This window comes from Poecile atricapillus, chromosome 39 (genome assembly GCF_030490865.1).
Source record: "Poecile atricapillus isolate bPoeAtr1 chromosome 39, bPoeAtr1.hap1, whole genome shotgun sequence".
Taxonomy (NCBI): domain Eukaryota; kingdom Metazoa; phylum Chordata; class Aves; order Passeriformes; family Paridae; genus Poecile; species Poecile atricapillus.
The window spans coordinates 767,213-785,558 of record NC_081287.1 but is presented as its reverse complement, the minus strand read 5'-3'; the positions used below and the strand labels follow the sequence as shown (position 1 = coordinate 785,558).

The following is an 18,346-nucleotide window of genomic DNA, read 5'->3' as shown; positions in this document are numbered from 1 at the left end:
GAAAAAATGGGAAAAAAAAAGGGAAAAAATGGGGAAAAAAAGGGGAAAAAAAGGGGAAAAAATGGAAAAAAAAAAGGGAAAAAATGGGGAAAAAAAGGGGAAAAAAAGGGAAAAAAATGGGAAAAAAAAGGGGTAAAATGGGAAAAAAATAGGGAAAAAATGGGAATAAAATGGGAATAAAAGGGGATAAAAGGGGATAAAATGGGACAAGAAACCCAGCAGATGAAAATTCGGGAATGAGAGGAATCAGAGCTCTCCTGCAGTGTTGATGACGTGGAAGAGCGTGACGTTGTAGATGACCTGGTGGCCGTTATTCCAGGTGTACAGAACCCTCTCCCGAGGGTTGTAGTCCAGCATGGAAATGTGGGAATATTGATTATGGAATGGGATATCCGTGTACTCGTAGCTGGAAGTGTTCGTGTGATAAGCGAAATAAATCTTGGCTCCCGCCAGGTGGGAGTTGGTGACGTAGAGGATCCCGCAGATCATGAAGGATTCCCCCGCGCTCCGTTTGGGATACGCCGTGTCCCAAGTCCGTAAAACCTCCAGGGAATGCGGGTCCAGGCGGCTCAGGACGATGTTCCCGGCGTTCTGGTTGGTGGTGTAAACCACCCAGAGTCCGTTCTCGTCCACCATGAAATCCATGTCGGAGAATCCCCCCCAGGAATAGGGGAAGGTGTTGTTGAAGCCGGCGCCGTGGAGGCTGCGCTGCACCAGGACGCTCCGCGATCGGAAGTGGTAGCGGATCACCAGGTTGCTCTGGAATTTGTTGTAGTACAAGGAGCCGTTGAAGACGACGTGGCCGGTGCCGGCCCAGGGGTGAGGGAGGAGGTGCTGGAGGAAGTTCTGGCCGGAGATGAAGTCGGAGAGGGAGCGGAATTCCAGGACGCGGCGGCCTTTGTAGTAACCGTCCATGTACCAGACCTGGGGAGGGGGGAATGGGGGGAAATGGGGGGGAAATGGGGGGAAATGGGGGGAAAATGGGAATAAAATGGGGGGAAATGGGATAAAATGGGGGGAAATGGGATAAAATGGGATAAAATGGGGGAAAATGGGGGGAAATGGGAGGAAATGGGGGGAAATGGGGAAGAAATTGGATAAAATGGGGAGAAAATGGAGGGAAATGGGGAGAAAATGGGATAAAATGGGGGGAAATGGGGGGAAATGGGAATAAAATGGGGGGAAAATGGGATAAAATGGGGGGAAATGGGGGGAAATGGGGAAAAAATGGGGGAAATGGGAGGAAATGGGGAAAAAATGGGGCAAATGGGGATAAAATGGGATAAAATGGGAATAAAATGGGAATAAAATGGGGGAAATGGGGATAAAATGGGATAAAATGGGATAAAATGGGAATAAAATGGGGAGAAATGGGGAGAAATGGGATAAAATGGGAGGAAAATGGGGGGAAATGGGGAGAAATGGGGGGAAATGGGAAGAAATGGGGGGAAAATGGGATAAAATGGGGATAAAATGGGATAAAATGGGAATAAAATGGGGAGAAATGGGGGGGAAATGGGATAAAATGGGAATAAAATGGAAAAAAAGGGGTTTAAATGAGGGAAATGGGAATAAAATGGAGAAAAATGGAGTTAAAATAATGAAATAAATCCCCAGGCAGGCACCAAATCCCTGGATTTTCACCCCAAAGCTGCCGGGATCGTGGGCAAATCCCCCCAGATCCCAAATCCAGGAGTTTTTTTGGGAAAATCCCGGTTTTTTTGGGGTGCTGCTCACCCGGCTGTCGGCGCTGGGGGTCATGGTGTCGGTCATCCAGGAGCCAAAACGCGATCCCGAGGCTCGGATGGTGATGGGATTGCTGACCCCTGTCAGCTTCCCACAGCCTGCAAAAGTCGGGAAAAATCCGGGAATTTGGGGGAAAAATCCGGGAATTTGGGAAAATCTGGGGATTTTGGGAAAATCTGGGGATTTGGGGGAAAAATTTGAGAATTTTGGAGAAAAAATCTGAGAATTTTGGGGAAAAAATCTGAGAATTTTGGGGAAAATCAGGTTTTGGGGAATTGTGGATTGGGGAAATTTGGGAATTATTGGAAATCAGGGATTGGGGAATTTTGGGAATTATTGGAAGTCAGGGATTGGGGAAATTTAGGAATTATTGGAAATCAGGGATTGGGGAATTTTGGGAATTGTTGGAAATCAGGGATTGGGGAATTTTAGGAATTATTGGAAGTCAGGGATTGGGAAATTTTGGGAATTGTTGGAAATCAGGGATTGGGGAATTTTGGGAATTATTGGAAGTCAGGGATTGGGGTCAGGGAATGCCTGGAGGGGCTGGGAATGGGATTGGGAAGGGGAAATGGGAATTTGGGATTTTTTTGGGGATTTTTGGATGGAATTTGAGGGGATTTTGGGGAGGTTTGGGGGGAAATTTGAGAGGGATTTTGGAGGAATTTTTGGAGAGAATTTGAGGGGATTTTGGGAATTTTTGGGGGATTTTTGGATGGAATTTGAGGAGATTTTGGGGAGGTTTGGGGGGAATTTTGGGGGGAAATTTTGGGTTGAATTTTTGGGGATTTTGGGATGAATTTTTGAGACATTTTGAGCAGAATTTTGTGGAGATTTTCTTTGCATTTCAGCGAGATTCCGGCCGATTCCCACCAGGGTTTTTTTGGGATTCGAGTCCAAATCCCTGGAATTTTTTGAGAATTTTTAACTCATTTTAGGAGGGATTTTGGGAGAGATTTTTGGAGAGGATTTGGGGCAATTTTGGGATAAAATTTTGAGAATTTTTGAATAAATTTTTGAGACATTTTGAGCAGAATTTTGTGGAGATTTTCTTTGTATTTCAGCGAGATTCCGGCCGATTCCCACCAGGGTTTTTTTGGGATTTGAGGCCAAATCCCTGGAATTTTTTAACCCATTTTTGGGAAGATTTTGGGAGGGAGTTTTGGGGGATTTTGGGATAAATTTTAGAGCCATTTTGAGCAGAATTTTGTGGAGATTTTCTTTGTATTTCAGCGAGGTTCCGGCCGATTCCCGCCGGGTTTTTTTGGGATTTGAGTCCAAATCCCTGGAATTTTTTAACCCATTTTTGGGAAGATTTTGGGAGGGAGTTTTGGGGGATTTTAGGATAAAATTTTGGGAATTTTGGGATAAATTTTTGAGACATTTTGAGCAGAATTTTGTGGAGATTTTCTTTGCATTTCAGCGAGATTCCGGCCAATTCCCACCGGGATTTTTTTGGGATTTGAGGCCAAATCCCTGGAATTTTTTCACCCATTTTTGGGAAGATTTTGGGAAGATTTTGGGATAAAATTTTGGGAATTTTTGAATAAATTTTAGAGCCATTTTGAGCAGAATTTTGTGGAGATTTTCTTTGCATTTCAGCGAGATTCCGGCCGATTCCCGCCGGGTTTTTTTTGGCGATTCCAACCTGAATTCCCGGAATTCCCGGGTTTTTTTTGGGAATTGCCTTACCCAGTTTCTGCAGGCAGGCGTGGAGCCTGGCCTCCAGCAGCAGAACTCTCTGCTGCAGCTCCTCGTAGTCGTAGGCTCCCATTTCCTCCTGGATCGCCAGGAGAATTCCGGAAAGATTCCGGACCTCGTCCTTGAGGTGCACGATGAGCCGGGAGTCGGATTTGTATTGCTCCAGCACCGGCAGCAGCGGCAGCAGCTCCTTCATCTTCTCCTGGAGATCCTGGAAAAATTCAAAAAAAAAAAAAAAGGGAAAAATTTGGTCCTGGAATCCCCTGGGATTTGAGGTTTTGGGTTTTGGAAAAATTCTGGGGAAAAAAAGTGAAATTTTGGGGTTTGTTTTTAGATCCTGGGGGAAAAAAATGGGGAAAATTTGGTGCTGGAATCTCCTGGGAATTGAGGTTTTGAGTTTTCTGATCTTGGGGAAAAAATTCCGGGGAAAAAAAGTGAAATTTTGGGGTTTGTTTTTTGATCCTGGGGGAAAAAAATGGGAAAATTTGGTTCTTCTGATCTTGGGGAAAAAATTCCGGGGAAAAAAAGTGAAATTTTGGGGTTTGTTTTTAGATCCTGGGGGAAAAAACGGGGAAAATTTGGTGCTGGAATCTCCTGGGATTTGAGGTTTTGGGTTTTGGAAAAATTCTGGGGAAAAAAAGTGAAATTTTGGGGTTTGTTTTTAGATCCTGGGGGAAAAAACGGGGAAAATTTGGTGCTGGAATCTCCTGGGATTTGAGGTTTTGGTTTTTCTGATCCCTGGGAAAAATTGTGGGAAAAATGGTTCTGAAATCCCAAATTTTGTGGGTTTTGTTTCTTCTGATCCCAGGGGAAAATGGTCCCCAAATTTCAGGATTCTCCTGGAGATCCTGAAAAAAAATTGGGAAAAATTTGGTGCTGGAATCTCCTGGGATTTGAGGTTTTGGTTTTTGTGATCTTGGGGAAAAAATTCCAGAAAAAAATCCTGGAATTCCGGGAAAAAAATGGGAATGGGGGGGGAATAAATCAGGGAATAAGAAAATAAATCAAGGAATAAAAGAATAAATCAGGGAATAAGAAAATAAATCAGGGAATAAAAGAATAAATCAGGGAATAAGAAAATAAATCAGGGAATAAAAGAATAAATCAGGGAATAAAAGAATAAATCAGGGAATAAGAAAATAAATCAGGGAATAAAAGAAAAATGGAGAAGGGAGAGGAAAAAAACCCGGGAAAAATCCGGAAAAAATCCTGGAATTCCGGGAAAAAAATGGGAATGAGGAGGGGAATAAATCAGGGAATAAGAAAATAAATCAGGGAATAAAAGAATAAATCAGGGAATAAAAGAATCAATCAGGGAATAAGAAAATAAATCCAGGAATAAGAAAATAAATCAGGGAATAAAAGGAAAATGGAGAAGGGAGAGGAAAAAAACCCGGGAAAAATCCGGAAAAAATCCTGGAATTCTGGGAAAAAAATGGGAATGAGGAGGGGAATTAATCAGGGAATAAAAAAATTAATCAGGGAATAAAAGAATCAATCAGGGAATAAAAGAATAAATCAGGGAATAAGAGAATAAATCGGGGAATAAGAAGATAAATCCAGGAATAAGAAAATAAATCAGGGAATAAAAGAAAAATGGAGAAGGGAGAGGAAAAAAACCCGGGAAAAATCCGGAAAAAATCCTGGAATTCCGGGAAAAAAATGGGAATGGGGGGGGAATAAACCAGGGAATAAAAAAATTAATCAGGGAATAAAAGAATCAATCAGGGAATAAAAGAATAAATCAGGGAATAAAAGAATAAATCGGGGAATAAGAAGATAAATCCAGGAATAAGAAAAGAAATCAGGGAATAAAAGGAAAATGGAGAAGGAAGAGGAAATAAAACCGGAAAAAATCCGGAAAAATCCTGGAATTCTGGGAAAAAAATGGGAATGAGGAGGGGAATAAGTCAGGGAATAAAAAAATTAATCAGGGAATAAAAGAATCAATCAGGGAATAAAAGAATAAATCAGGGAATAAGAAAATAAATCAGGGAATAAAAGAAAAATGGAGAAGGGAGAGGAAATAAAACTGGAAAAAATCTGGAAAAAATCCTGGAATTCCGGGAAAAAAATGGGAATGAGGAGGGGAATAAACCAGGGAATAAGAAAATTAATCAGGGAATAAAAGAATAAATCAGGGAATAAAAGAATAAATTAGGGAATAAGAAAATAAATCAGGGAATAAAAGAAAAATGGAGAAGGGAGAGGAAATAAAACCGGAAAAAATCCGGAAAAATCCTGGAATTCCGGGAAAAAAATGGGAATGAGGAGGGGAATAAAAAAATTAATCAGGGAATAAAAGAATCAATCAGGGAATAAAAGAATCAATCAGGGAATAAGAAAATAAATCAGGGAATAAAAGAAAAACCGAGAAAGGGGGGGAAAAAAACCCCAAAAAAATCCTGGAATTCCGGAAAAAAAATGGGAATGAGGAGGGGAATAAATCAGGGAATAAAAAAATTAATCAGGGAATAAAAGAATCAATCAGGGAATAAGAAAATAAATCAGGGAATAAAAGAAAAATGGAGAAGGGAGAGGAAAAAAACCCAGGAAAAATCGAGAAAAAATCCTGGAATTCCGGGAAAAAAATGGGAATAAAAAAAATTGGGAAAAAAGGGATTTTTGGGGGCTGGGAAAAGCAGGAAAAGTGGGAATTTGGCACCTGGAAGCTGCGGGAATTGAGGGATTTGTGGCTCTCAGAGGCCACGCGGAGCCGCGAGTCCAGGCCCTTCATCATCGCCTCCGTGTTCCGAACGTACTGAAGGTCCCGGAATGTGCGAAGGTCCAGCACCTCCATGGACTGGGAGATGTTCTGGACCTGCAGGGGTTAATTGGGGATGTTAATTGGGCTAATTGGGGTCATTAATGGGGTTAATTACGGTCATTAATGGGGTTAATTGCGGAATTATTTGGGTTATTAAGGAATTATTTGGGTTAATGAACACCCCGGGATCCGCAGGTCCAGCACCTCCATGGACTGGGAGATGTTCTGGACCTGCAGGGGTTAATTGGGGTTGTTAATTGGGTTAATTACAGTCATTAATGGGGTTAATTACGGTCATTAATGGGGTAAGTGGGGAATTATTTGGGTTAATGAACACCCCAGGATCTGCAGGTCCAGCACCTCCATGGACTGGGAGATGTTCTGGACCTGCAGGGGTTAATTGGGGTTGTTAATTGGGTTAATTACAGTCATTAATGGGGTTAATTACGGTCATTAATGGGGTTAATTGGGGAATTATTTGGGTTATTAAGGAATTATTTGGGTTAATGAACACCCCGGGATCTGCAGGTCCAGCACCTCCATGGACTGGGAGATGTTCTGGACCTGCAGGGGTTAATTGGGGTTGTTAATTGGGTTAATTGGGGTCATTAATGGGGTTAATTACGGTCATTAATGGGGTTAATTGGGGAATTATTTGGGTTATTAAGGAATTATTTGGGTTAATGAACACCCCGGGATCTGCAGGTCCAGCACCTCCATGGACTGGGAGATGTTCTGGACCTGCAGGGGTTAATTGGGGATGTTAATTGGGTTAATTGGGGTCATTAATGGGGTTAATTACAGTCATTAATGGGGTTAATTGGGGAATTATTTGGGTTATTAAGGAATTATTTGGGTTAATGAACACCCCAGGATCTGCAGGTCCAGCACCTCCATGGACTGGGAGATGTTCTGGACCTGCAGGGGTTAATTGGGGATGTTAATTGGGTTAATTGGGGTCATTAATGGGGTTAATTACGGTCATTAATGGGGTTAATTGGGGAATTATTTGGGTTATTAAGGAATTATTTGGGTTAATGAACACCCCGGGATCCGCAGGTCCAGCACCTCCATGGACTGGGAGATGTTCTGGACCTGCAGGGGTTAATTGGGGTCATTAATGGGGTTAATTACAGTCATTAATGGGGTTAATTGGGGAATTATTTGGGTTATTAAGGAATTATTTGGGTTAATGAACACCCCGGGATCTGCAGGTCCAGCACCTCCATGGACTGGGAGATGTTCTGGACCTGCAGGGGTTAATTGGGGTTGTTAATTGGGTTAATTACAGTCATTAATGGGGTTAATTACGGTCATTAATGGGGTTAATTGGGGAATTATTTGGGTTAATGAACACCCCATGATCCGCAGGTCCAGCACCTCCATGGACTGGGAGATGTTCTGGACCTGCAGGGGTTAATTGGGGATGTTAATTGGGTTAATTACGGTCATTAATTGGGTTAATTACGGTCATTAATGGGGTTAATTACAGTCATTAATGGGTAATTTGGGTTATTAATTGGATTATTCAGGAAATTATTTGGGTAATTGAGGGAATTATTTGGATTTCCATGGACTGGGAGATGTTCTGGACCTGCAGGGGTTAATTGGGGTCGTTAATTGGGTTAATTTGGATCATTAATGGGGTTAATTACGGTCATTAATGGGGTTAATTTGGGTAATTAATTGGGTTAATTTGGGTTATTAATGAAGTTAATTACAGTCATTAATTGGGTTAATTACGGTCATTAATTGGGTTAATTTGGGTCATTAATTGGGTTAATTTGGGTCATTAATGGGGTTAATTACGGTCATTAATGGGGTTAATTTGGGTCAGTAATTGGGTTAATTTGGATCATTAATGGGGTTAATTACGGTCATTAATGGGGTTAATTTGGGTCATTAATTGGGTTAATTTGGGTCATTAATGGGGTTAATTTGGGTCATTAATGGGGTTAATTTGGGTCATTAATTGGGTTAATTTGGGTCATTAATTGGGTTAATTACAGTCATTAATGGGGTTAATTTGGGTCATTAATTGGGTTAATTTGGGTCATTAATGGGGTTAATTACAGTCATTAATTGGGTTAATTTGGGTCATTAATGGGGTTAATTTGGGTCATTAATGGGGTTAATAAGGGAATTAATGGAATCCCCACTCCTGGAATTCCCACCCCTGGGAATCCCCCAGGAATTTTTTGCTCTGGGAATTCCCTCAGGATCCTCATCCCTGGGAATTCCACTGGAATTTCCATCCCTAAAATCCCCCAGGAATTCCCATCCCAGGGAATCCCACGGGAATTTTCCCCTCTGGGAATCCCCCAGGAATTCCCATCCCTGAAATCCTCCTGGAATTCCCATCCCCAGGGAATCCCACTGGGAATTTTCCCTCTGGAATCCCCTGGAATTCTCATCCCTGAGAATCCCACGGGAATTTTTCCCTCTGGAATCCCCAGGAATTCCCATCCCAGGGAATCCCACTGGGAATTTTTGGTTCTGGAATCCTCCAGAAATTCCCATCCCTGAGAATCCCATGGGAATTTTTCCCTCTGGGAATCCCCCAGGAATTCCCATCCCTGGAATCCTCCTGGAATTCCCATCCCTGAGAATCCAATGGGAATTTTCCCCTCAGGGAATCACCCAGGAATTCCCATCCCTGGAATCCTCCTGGAATTTCAATCCCTGAGAATCCAATGGGAATTTTTGGTTCTGGAATCCTCTGGAATTCCCATCCCAGGGAATCCAACGGGAATTTTCCCCTCAGGGAATCACCCAGGAATTCCCATCCCTGAGAATCCCACTGGGAATTTTTGGTTCTGGAATTCCCATCCCTTGGGAATCCCATGGGAATTTTCCCTCTGGAATCCCCTGGAATTCCCATCCCTGGGAACCCCCCGGGAATTTCCCCTCTGGGAACCCCCAGGAATTTTTAACCCCAAACCCCCCCTGGGAATTCCCACCCTGGAACCCCCCCAATTCCAAATTAACCCCTTCCCTCCCAGTCCATTCCCAGAATTCCGGCTTTTCCCGACCTTTTCCAGGAGCTGTCGGAGCTGGAGGCCGCGGAGGTCGCGGGCGCAGGATCCCTGCACGGGAATCACGGCCGTGCACAGGCAGCGCCCGTCCGGAGCCTGCGCCGAGCTCAGCACCTGCCAGCCCTCGTCCGGGCTCTGGAAAAGGGTCTGGAAAAATGGGAGAGACACTCACAATTCCCAAAAATCCACTCATAAAAAATCCCACCCCAAAATCCCATTTATTCCCATTTTTTTCCCATTTTTTCCCATTTTTTTCTGATTTTTTTCCCATTTTTTTCCCATTTTCCTCCCATTTATTCCCAATTTTGCCACATTTTTCCTCCCTTTTATGCCACATTTTTCCTAAATTTTCCCCATTTTTCCCACATCTTTTCCCTCTTTTTTCCCATTTTTCTCTGATTTTCTTCCCCATTTTTTTCCATTTTTCCCAATTTTCCCCCATTTTTCTCTCTCTTTCCCAGGTTTCTCAGCACCTGCCAGCCCTCATCCGGGCTCTGGAAAAGGGTCTGGAAAACCGGGAAAAACGGTCACAATTCCCAAAAAATCCTAATCCCACAAAATCCCAATTATTCCAATTTTTTTCTGATTTTTTTCTGATTTTTTTCCTATTTTTTTCCCATTTTTTCCCATTTTTTTCTGATTTTTTTTCCCATTTTTTCCCTCATTTCTTTTCCCATTTTTCCCCCATTTATTCCCATTTTTTTCCCATTTTTGCCACATTTTTTTCCCTTTTTTGCCACATTTTTCTCCCTTTTTTGCCACAGTTTTCCTAAATTTTCCCCATTTTTTCCCTCTTTTTCCCCCATTCATTCCCATTTTTCTCCTCATTTTTGCCCCATTTTTTCCCTCATTTTTCCCCATTTTTCTCCCATTTTTTCCCTCTTTTTTCCCCCATTTATTCCCATTTTTCTCTGATTTTTTTCCCATTTTCCCCCCATTTATTCCCATTTTTCCCATTTTTCTCTCTTTTTCTCAGCACCTGCCAGCCCTCGTCCGGGCTCTGGAAAAGGGTCTGGAAAACCGGGAAAAACGGTCACAATTCCCAAAAATCCACTCATAAAAAATCCCACCCCAAAATCCCATTTATTCCCACTTTTTTCTGATTTTTTTCCTGATTTTTTTCCCATTTTTTTCCCATTTATTCCCAATTTTGCCACATTTTTCTCCCTTTTTTCCCCCATTTTCCCCCCATTTTTCCCCCATTTATTCCCATTTTATTCCCATTTTTCTCTTTTTTCCCAATTTTCCCTCATTTTTTCCTCATTTTTTCCCATTTTTCTCTGATTTTTTCCCATTTATTCCCATTTATCCCCCATTTTTCTCTCTTTTTCTCAGCACCTGCCAGCCCTCGTCCGGGCTCTGGAAAAGGGTCTGGAAAACCGGGAAAAACGGTCACAATTCCCAAAAAATCCTAATCCCACAAAATCCCATTTATTCCCATTTTTTTTCCCATTTTTTTCCCATTTTTTTCCCATTTTTTTCCCATTTTTTTCCCATTTTTTTCCCATTTTCCTCCCATTTATTCCCAATTTTGCCACATTTTTCTCCCTTTTATGCCACATTTTTCCTAAATTTTCCCCATTTTTCCCACATTTTTTCCCTCTTTTTTCCCATTTTTCTCTGATTTTCTTCCCCATTTTTTTCCATTTTTCCCAATTTTTCCCCATTTTTCTCTGGTTTTCCCAGGTTTCTCAGCACCTGCCAGCCCTCATCCGGGCTCTGGAAAAGGGTCTGGAAAACCGGGAAAAACGGTCAGAATTCCCAAAAAATCCTAATCCCACAAAATCCCATTTATTCCCATTTTTTTCTGATTTTTTTTCTGATTTTTTTTCTGATTTTTTCCACATTTATTCCCATTTTTCTCCCATTTTTCCCCCATTTTCCCCCCATTTATTCCCATTTTATTCCCATTTTTCTCTTTTTTCCCAATTTTCCCTCATTTTTTCCTCATTTTTTCCCATTTTTCTCTGATTTTTTCCCCATTTTTCCCCCATTTATTCCATTTATCCCCCATTTATTCCCATTTTTCTCTCTTTTTCTCAGCACCTGCCAGCCCTCGTCCGGGCTCTGGAAAAGGGTCTGGAAAACCGGGAAAAATGGTCACAATTCCCAAAAATTCCTAATCCCAGAAAATCCCATTTATTCCCATTTTTTCCCCATTTTTTCCCCCATTTTTAACCCATTTATTCCCATTTTTTTCCCTCATTTTCCCCAAATTTTCCCTCTTTTTTTCCCATTTTCCCCAAATTTTCCCATTTTTCTCCTCTTTTTTCCCATTTTTCTCTGATTTTTTTCCCATTTTTCCCCCATTTATTCCCATTTTTCCCATTTTTCTCTCTTTTTCTCAGCACCTGCCAGCCCTCGTCCGGGCTCTGGAAAACCGGGAAAAACACTCAGAATTCCCAAAAAATCCTAATCCCAGAAAATCCCATTTATTCCCATTTTTCTCTGATTTTTTCCCATTTTTTCCACATTTTTCCCCCATTTTTTCCCCCCATTTTTCCCCATTTTTCTTCCTTTTTTGCCACATTTTTCCCCATTTTTTTCCCCTCTTTTTTCCCGTTTTTTTCCCATTTTTTCCCCATTTTTCCCATTTTTTCCCATTTTTTCCCCATTTTTCTCTGATTTTTTTCCCATTTTTTCCACATTTTTCTCCCATTTTTTTCCCCACATTTTTCCCCATTTTTCTTCCTTTTTTGCCACATTTTTCCCCATTTTTTCCCCTCTTTTTTCCCGTTTTTTTCCCATTTTTTCCCATTTTTTCCCCATTTTTCCCTCAGGAACGCTCCCCCCTCCCCTCGCTGACGTCACAACCGCACTGACGTCACAACCGCGCTGACGTCACCCCTCCAAAACTCCTCCAAATCCCCCCAAAATTTCGGGATAAATCCTAAAAAAAAAAATTCAGGATAAACCCAGATTAAAAAACCCCAAAAATCCGTTTATTCCACCCAAAAAAATCGGGAAAAATCCGGGAATAAAAATTCCCAAAAAAACCGCGGCGGGAGCAGCCGCAGCCCCTCCCCCACCCCCGGGAGCCGCCGGGAATCGTTAATTAAGGGAGCGTTAATGAATAATTAATGAGCGCGGCCTGCGCGAGCAGCGCGGGGGGAAACTTGGGAATTTTTGGGGAATTTTTGGGAATTTTTTGGGAATTTTCTGGGGAATTTTTGGGAATTTTTTGGGAATTTTTGGGAATTTTGGAGGGGAAAAAGAGGGAATTTCCTTGGGATTTTTTGGGGAAAAAATGGGAATTCCCAAAGATTTTGGGATTTTTTGGGGGAGGAAAAAAATTGGGAATTTTCCAAGGGTGAAGGATTTGGGATTTGGGATGGAAAATGGGGAATTTGGGAATTTTTTAGGGGGGAAAAAAGGAGGAATTTCCAAAGGATTTTATCCCTAAAATCCAGGAATAAAAAAAGTGGGAGCTCTTCCCTATCCCAAATCCCACTTTTTTGGGGGGAGGAGAGGGAAGAATCCAAATTTTCCCCCCCAATTCCCAATTTTTCCCCCAATTCCCAATTTCCCTCCCCCAATCCAAATTTTTCCCCCAAAATCCTAAATTTTTCCCCCCAAATTCCCATTTTTTCTGCCCCAAATTCCCATTTTTTCCCCCCAATTCCCAAATTTCCCCCCCAAATTCCCATTTTTTCTGCCCCAAATTCACATTTTTTTCCCCCAAATTCCCATTTTTTCTGCCCCAAATTCCCATTTTTTCCCCCCAAATCCCAAATTTTCCCCCCAATTCCCAAATCCTCAAGTCCCACCCAGGAATTTCCATTTCCTTTGGGAACCGGAGGGGAAAAAAATCGGGAAAAATTTAAAAAATTCCTTTTTTCCCCCAAAATCCCGGGAAAAAAATCCCAGAAAACTCCCGGGATTTTTGGGATGAATTCCGCCCATTCCCGGTTTTTTTCCAGCGCCGCTTCCCGGTGATTAATGAGGGACAAGGGAGCTTAATGAGGCGCTAATTAACGTCCGGCGGCTGCTAATTACCCGCGGTGTTGATTGACAGCTGGGGGAGGGGGAGCTGGGAATGAGATCCTAAAAATTCCCTAAAAATTCCCTAAAAATTCCCTTAAAAAATTCCCAAAAAAACTCAAAAAAATTCCAAAATATTCCCAAAATCCCCTCAAAAAATCACCCCAAAATCCCCCCCCAAATTCCCAAAAATTCCCCCAAAAAATCCTAAAAAATTCCCCCAAAATTTCCCCCCAAAAATCCTAAAAAAAACCCCCAAAAAAATATTCCCAAAAATTCCCCGAGAGTTCCCCAAAAAATCTCCCAAATTCCCCCCAAAATTCCATAAAAATATCCCAAAAAAATCCCCCCAAAATTCCCAAAAAATCCCCCCAGAATTCCCAAAAAATCCCCCCAAAATTCCCAAAAAATCCCCCCAAAATTCCCAAAAAAATCCCCCCAGAATTCCCAAAAAATCCCCCCAAAATTCCCAAAAAAATCCCCCCAAAATTCCCAAAAAATCCCCCCGAAATTCCCAAAAAATCCCCCCAAAATTCCCCAAAAAATCCCCCAAAATTCCCAAAAAATCCCCCCAGAATTCCCCAAAAATCCCCCCCAAATTCCCAAAAAATCCCCCCGAAATTCCCAAAAAATCCCCCCAAAATTCCCAAAAAAATCCCCCCAGAATTCCCAAAAAATCCCCCCAGAATTCCCAAAAAAATCCCCCTAAAATTCCCAAAAAATCCCCCCAAAATTCCCAAAAAATCCCCCCCTTTTCCAGGCCTCCCCCCACCCAAATTCCCAAGTTTTATCCGAATCGATCCCAAATTTTCCCCCTCCTTTTCCCAAAATTCCCAGAATTTCTCCCAAATTTTAATCCAATCATTTTCAATCGGGAATTTTTTGGGGGGGTCCCCAAAATTTGGGATTTTCCAGAGGGGAGATTTGGGGGGGGGGGGTCCCGGGAATGGGAATTTTGGGGAGGGGTCGGAAAATTTGGGATTTTCCAGGAGAATTCGGGGGGGTTCTGGGGGGGGTCCCCAAAATTTGGGGAGGGATTTTGGGGGGGGTCCCGGAGGGGTTTTGGGGGGTCCTGGGGAGGTTTTGGGGGGTCCTGGGGGATTTTGGGGGGTCCTGGGGGGGTCCCGGGTGGGTTTTGGGGGGTCCCGGGGGGTCCTGGGTGGATTTTGGGGGGGTCCTGGAGGATTTTGGGGGGTCCTGGGGGGGTCCAGGAGGGATCGTGGGGGGTCCTGGGGGGTCCTGGAATATTTTGGGGGGTCCCGGGGATGTCCTGGGTGGATTTTGGGGGGTCCTGGGGGGGTCCCGGGTGGATTTTGGGGGTCCTGGGTGGATTTTGGGGGGGTCCTGGAGGATTTTGGGGGGTCCTGGGTGGATTTTGGGGGCTCCCGGGGGGCTCCCGGGGAGGTTTCAGGGGGTCCCGGGTGGATTTTGGGGGTCCTGGGTGGATTTTGGGGGGTCCTGGGGGGGTCCAGGAGGGATCTTGGGGGGTCCTGGGGGGTCCTGGAATATTTTGGGGGGTCCCGGGGACATCCTGGGTGGATTTTGGGGGGTCTTGGTGGATTTTGGGGGGTCCTGGCAGATTTTGTGGGGTCCAGAGGGGATTTTGGGGGTTCCTGGGGAGGTTTCAGGGGGTCCCGGGTGGATTTTGGGGGTCCCGGGTGGATTTTGGGGGGTCCCGGGTGAATTTTGGGGGGTCCCGGGTGGATTTTGGGGGGTCCTGGGGGGGTCCCGGGTGGATTTTGGGGGGTCCTGGGTGGAATTTGGGTGATTTTGGGGGGTCCCGGGGGGATTTTGGGGGGTCCCGGGTGGAATTTGGGGGGTTCTGGGGGGATTTTGGGGGGTCCTGGGTGGATTTTGGGGGGTCCTGAGTGGAATTTGGGGAGATTTTGGGGGATTTTGGGGGGTCCCGGGTGGATTTTGGGGGGTCCCGGGGGGATTTTGGGGGGTCTCGATTCACTGGGGGGGTCCCCAAAATTTGGGGAGGGGTTTGTGGGGGGGGGTCTGGGTTGAAATCGAGCCCCTCCCCCCCCCGCCCCGCCCCCACCTCTGCCGCAGCCTCCAAAAAAATCCCCAAAATTCTCAAAATCCCTGGAAAAAAAAGGTGGGAAAAGGGGAAAAAATGGAATTTTTTAAAGGAAAAAAATCCTTTAAAAATAAAAATTAAAAATTTCAGATATTCCCCTCTAAGGAAAACCTCAAAAAAAATCCTAAAAAGTGCAAAAAAACCCAAAAATAACCCCCCCAAAACCCCAAAATCCCTTAAAAACCCCCAAAATCCTAAAAATCCCCTCCAAAAATTCCCAAAATAAACCATAAAACCCCCCAAAAATAGAAGAAAGTCTTAAAATCCCCCCAAAATCCCCAAGAAACCCCAAAAATTCCCCCCAAAAAACCCAAATATTAAAAAATCTTAAAGAAACCCCAAAAAATATCTCAAAAAAAACCCAAAATACCCCAAAAATTAAAAAAAAAACCAAAAAAATTCCTTTTAGGGGCTTTTTTTGGGTGGAAGAAAAAACCCCCAAAACCCTTTGAAAATTCCCAAAAAATCCTTTAAACCCCCCCAAAAAATCCCTCTCAAACCCACCCACAAAAAACCCTAAAAAGACCCCAAAAACCCTTAAAAAACCCAAAAAACCCAAAAACCCCTCAAATAATCCCAAAAAACCTCTCAAAAAAAACCCTTAAAAAAAACCCCCAAAAATCCAAAATAAACCCTAAAAAAACCTTCAAAAAATCCCAGAAAATCCCTAAAAAATCTCTAAAAAATTCAAATTAAACCTTTAAAACCCCCCATAAAAAACCCCAAAAAATTCCCAAAAAAATCCCTAAAAATCCCAAAAAAATCCCTAAAAAAATCCCAAAAAATTCCCCCAAAACCCCCCAAAATCCCTAAAAAATCCCAAAAAAATCCCCAGAAACCCCCAAAAAATCCCTAAAAAACCCTAAAAAACCCCTAAAAAAACCCTAAAAAACCCCTAAAAAGTCCCCCAAAAATCCCTAAAAAATCTGTAAAAAATCCCTAAAATATAAAAAAAAATCCCTAAAAAGACCCAAAAAAATCCCAAAAAATCCCACAAAAGTCCCAAAAAATCCCTAAAAAATGTCTAAAAAATAAAAAAAATTCCCCCAAAAATAATAAAAAAAATCCCCAAAAAACCCCAAAAGATTCCCAAAAAATCCCTAAAAAAATCCCAAAAAAATCCTAAAAAAATCCCCCCAAAATCCCCCAAAAATCCCTAAAAAAACCCTAAAAAAACCCCAAAAAATCCCTAAAAAATCCCTAAAAAATCCCCAAAAAATAAAAAAAAATCCCTAAAAAAACCCAAAAAATCCCCAAAAAATCCCTAAAAAATCCCCAAAAAATAAAAAAAAATCCCTAAAAAAACCCCAAAAAATCCCAAAAAAATCCCTAAAAAATCCCCAAAAAATCCCCAAAAAATCCCTAAAAAAACCCCAAAAAATCCCACAAAACCCCTAAAAACACCTCTAAAAATCCCTATAAATCCCCCCCAAAAATCCCTAAAAAATCCCAAAAAAACCCCAAAAAATCAAAAAAAATCCCTAAAAAATCCCTAAAAAAACCCCAAAAAATCCCAAAAAACCCTCCAAAAAATCCCCCAAAAATCCCCAAAAAATCCCTAAAAAACCCCCAAAAAATCCCAAAAAATCCCCCCAAATTCCCGGTGTTTTCCCATTGTTTTTTTCCCGTTTCCCGGTCCCGGGAGGGGTCACTCACGATTTTTTCCGAGGTCCCGGCGCGGGGCCCGGCGGTGCCGTTGAGCCCCACGAGGGAGGGCAGGGTCTGGGACATCCAGTTGGTGACCATGGCCATGGTGCTGAGCACGGCCCCGAGCTTCAGCAGCGGCACCGGCATCGTCCCCCCGCCTCCGCCGCCACCGGCCCGAGCCCATCCCACCCCCGGCACCGGGAGCGGCGGGGGGGGCACCGGGAGCGGGACCGGGGCTGATGGATCCCCCCCCGAGAGGTGGAAACGGCTGCGGGGATCGGGAATGACACCGGGAATGGAACCGGGAATTGGGGGTGGGACCCCGGGGGTGGGACCGGGATTCGGGGGTGGGATCGGGAGCGGTACCGGGGGTGATGGATCCCCCCCCGAGAGGTGGAGATGGCTGCGGGGATCGGGAATGACACCGGGAATGACACCGGGAATGGAACCGGGAATGGAACCGGGATTCGGGGGTGGGACCGGGATTCGGGGGTGGGACCCCGGGGGTGGGACCGGGAGCGGCGGGGGGAGCACCGGCAGCGGGACCGGGGCTGATGGATCCCCCCCCGAGAGGTGGAAACGGCTGCGGGGATCGGGAATGACACCGGGAATGGAACCGGGAATGGAACCGAGATTCGGGGGTGGGACCGGGATTCGGGGGTGGGATCGGGGGTGGGACCGGGGGTGGCACCGGGAGCGGTACCGGGGCTGATGGATTCCCCCCCGAGCTGAAAAATGCGCTGCGGGGATCGGGAATGGAACCGGGAATGGAACCGGGAATGGAACCGGGATTCGGGGGTGGGACCCCGGGGATGGCACCGGGAGAGGTACCGGGGGTGATGGATCCCCCCCGGAGCCCTTCCCGGGCTGTGAAAATGCGCTGCGGGGATCGGGAATGGAACCGGGAATTGGGGGTGGGACCGGGGGTGGGACCGGGATTCGGGGGTGGGACCGGGGGTGGCACCGGGAGCGGTACCGGGGGTGATGGATCCCCCCCCGAGAGGTGGAAATTGCTGCGGGGATCGGGAATGACACCGGGAACGGAACCGGCAATGGAACCGGGATTCGGGGGTGGGACCGGGAGCGGCGGGGGTGGCACCGGGAGCGGTACCGGGGATGATTAAAGCCCCCCCGAACTGGAAAATGCGCTGCGGGGAAGGGGAATGACACCGGGAATGGAACCGGGAACTGGGGGTGGTACCGGGGGAGGGACCGGGAGCGGCGGGGGGGGCACCGGGAGCGGTACCGGGGGTAATGGATCCCCCCCGCCCGAGCTGGAAAATGCGCTGCGGGGATCGGGAACGACACCGGGAATGGAACCGGGAATGGAACCGGGAATTGGGGCTGGGACCGGGGGTGGCACCGGGAGCGGTACCGGGGCTGATT

At 44.7% G+C, this 18,346-nt stretch overlaps 1 protein-coding gene across 2 annotated transcripts; it reads right to left on the bottom strand.

Moving 5' to 3' along the window:
• Positions 1 to 246: 246 nt before the first annotated feature.
• Positions 247 to 17,107, bottom strand: OLFM2 (olfactomedin 2). 2 transcript variants are annotated; one of them, XM_058861813.1, is made up of 6 exons: positions 16,970 to 17,107; positions 9,247 to 9,396; positions 6,113 to 6,268; positions 3,439 to 3,658; positions 1,738 to 1,844; positions 247 to 924 (listed from the first exon to the last, which is right to left on the bottom strand). In XM_058861813.1, the coding sequence occupies exons 1-6, from the start codon at positions 17,105 to 17,107 to the stop codon at positions 247 to 249; spliced, it is 1,449 nt and encodes a 482-aa protein (XP_058717796.1). The 2 variants fall into 2 exon arrangements, with proteins under 2 accessions (XP_058717796.1, XP_058717797.1); XM_058861814.1 differs by having other exon boundaries at positions 9,247 to 9,384.
• Between the last annotated feature and the right edge of the window lie 1,239 nt (positions 17,108 to 18,346).

Excerpts from the sequence above, each read along its gene's own strand:
- OLFM2 (XM_058861813.1), bottom strand. The coding sequence starts at position 17,107 with ATGCCGGTGCCGCTGCTGAAGCTCGGGGCCGTGCTCAGCACCATGGCC. Across the intron at positions 1,845-3,438 it reads CGCCTGCCTGCAGAAACTGG|GCTGTGGGAAGCTGACAGGG; the intron begins GTAAGGCAATTC and ends CGACTTTTGCAG. Across the intron at positions 925-1,737 it reads CCCCCAGCGCCGACAGCCGG|GTCTGGTACATGGACGGTTA; the intron begins GTGAGCAGCACC and ends CCCCCTCCCCAG.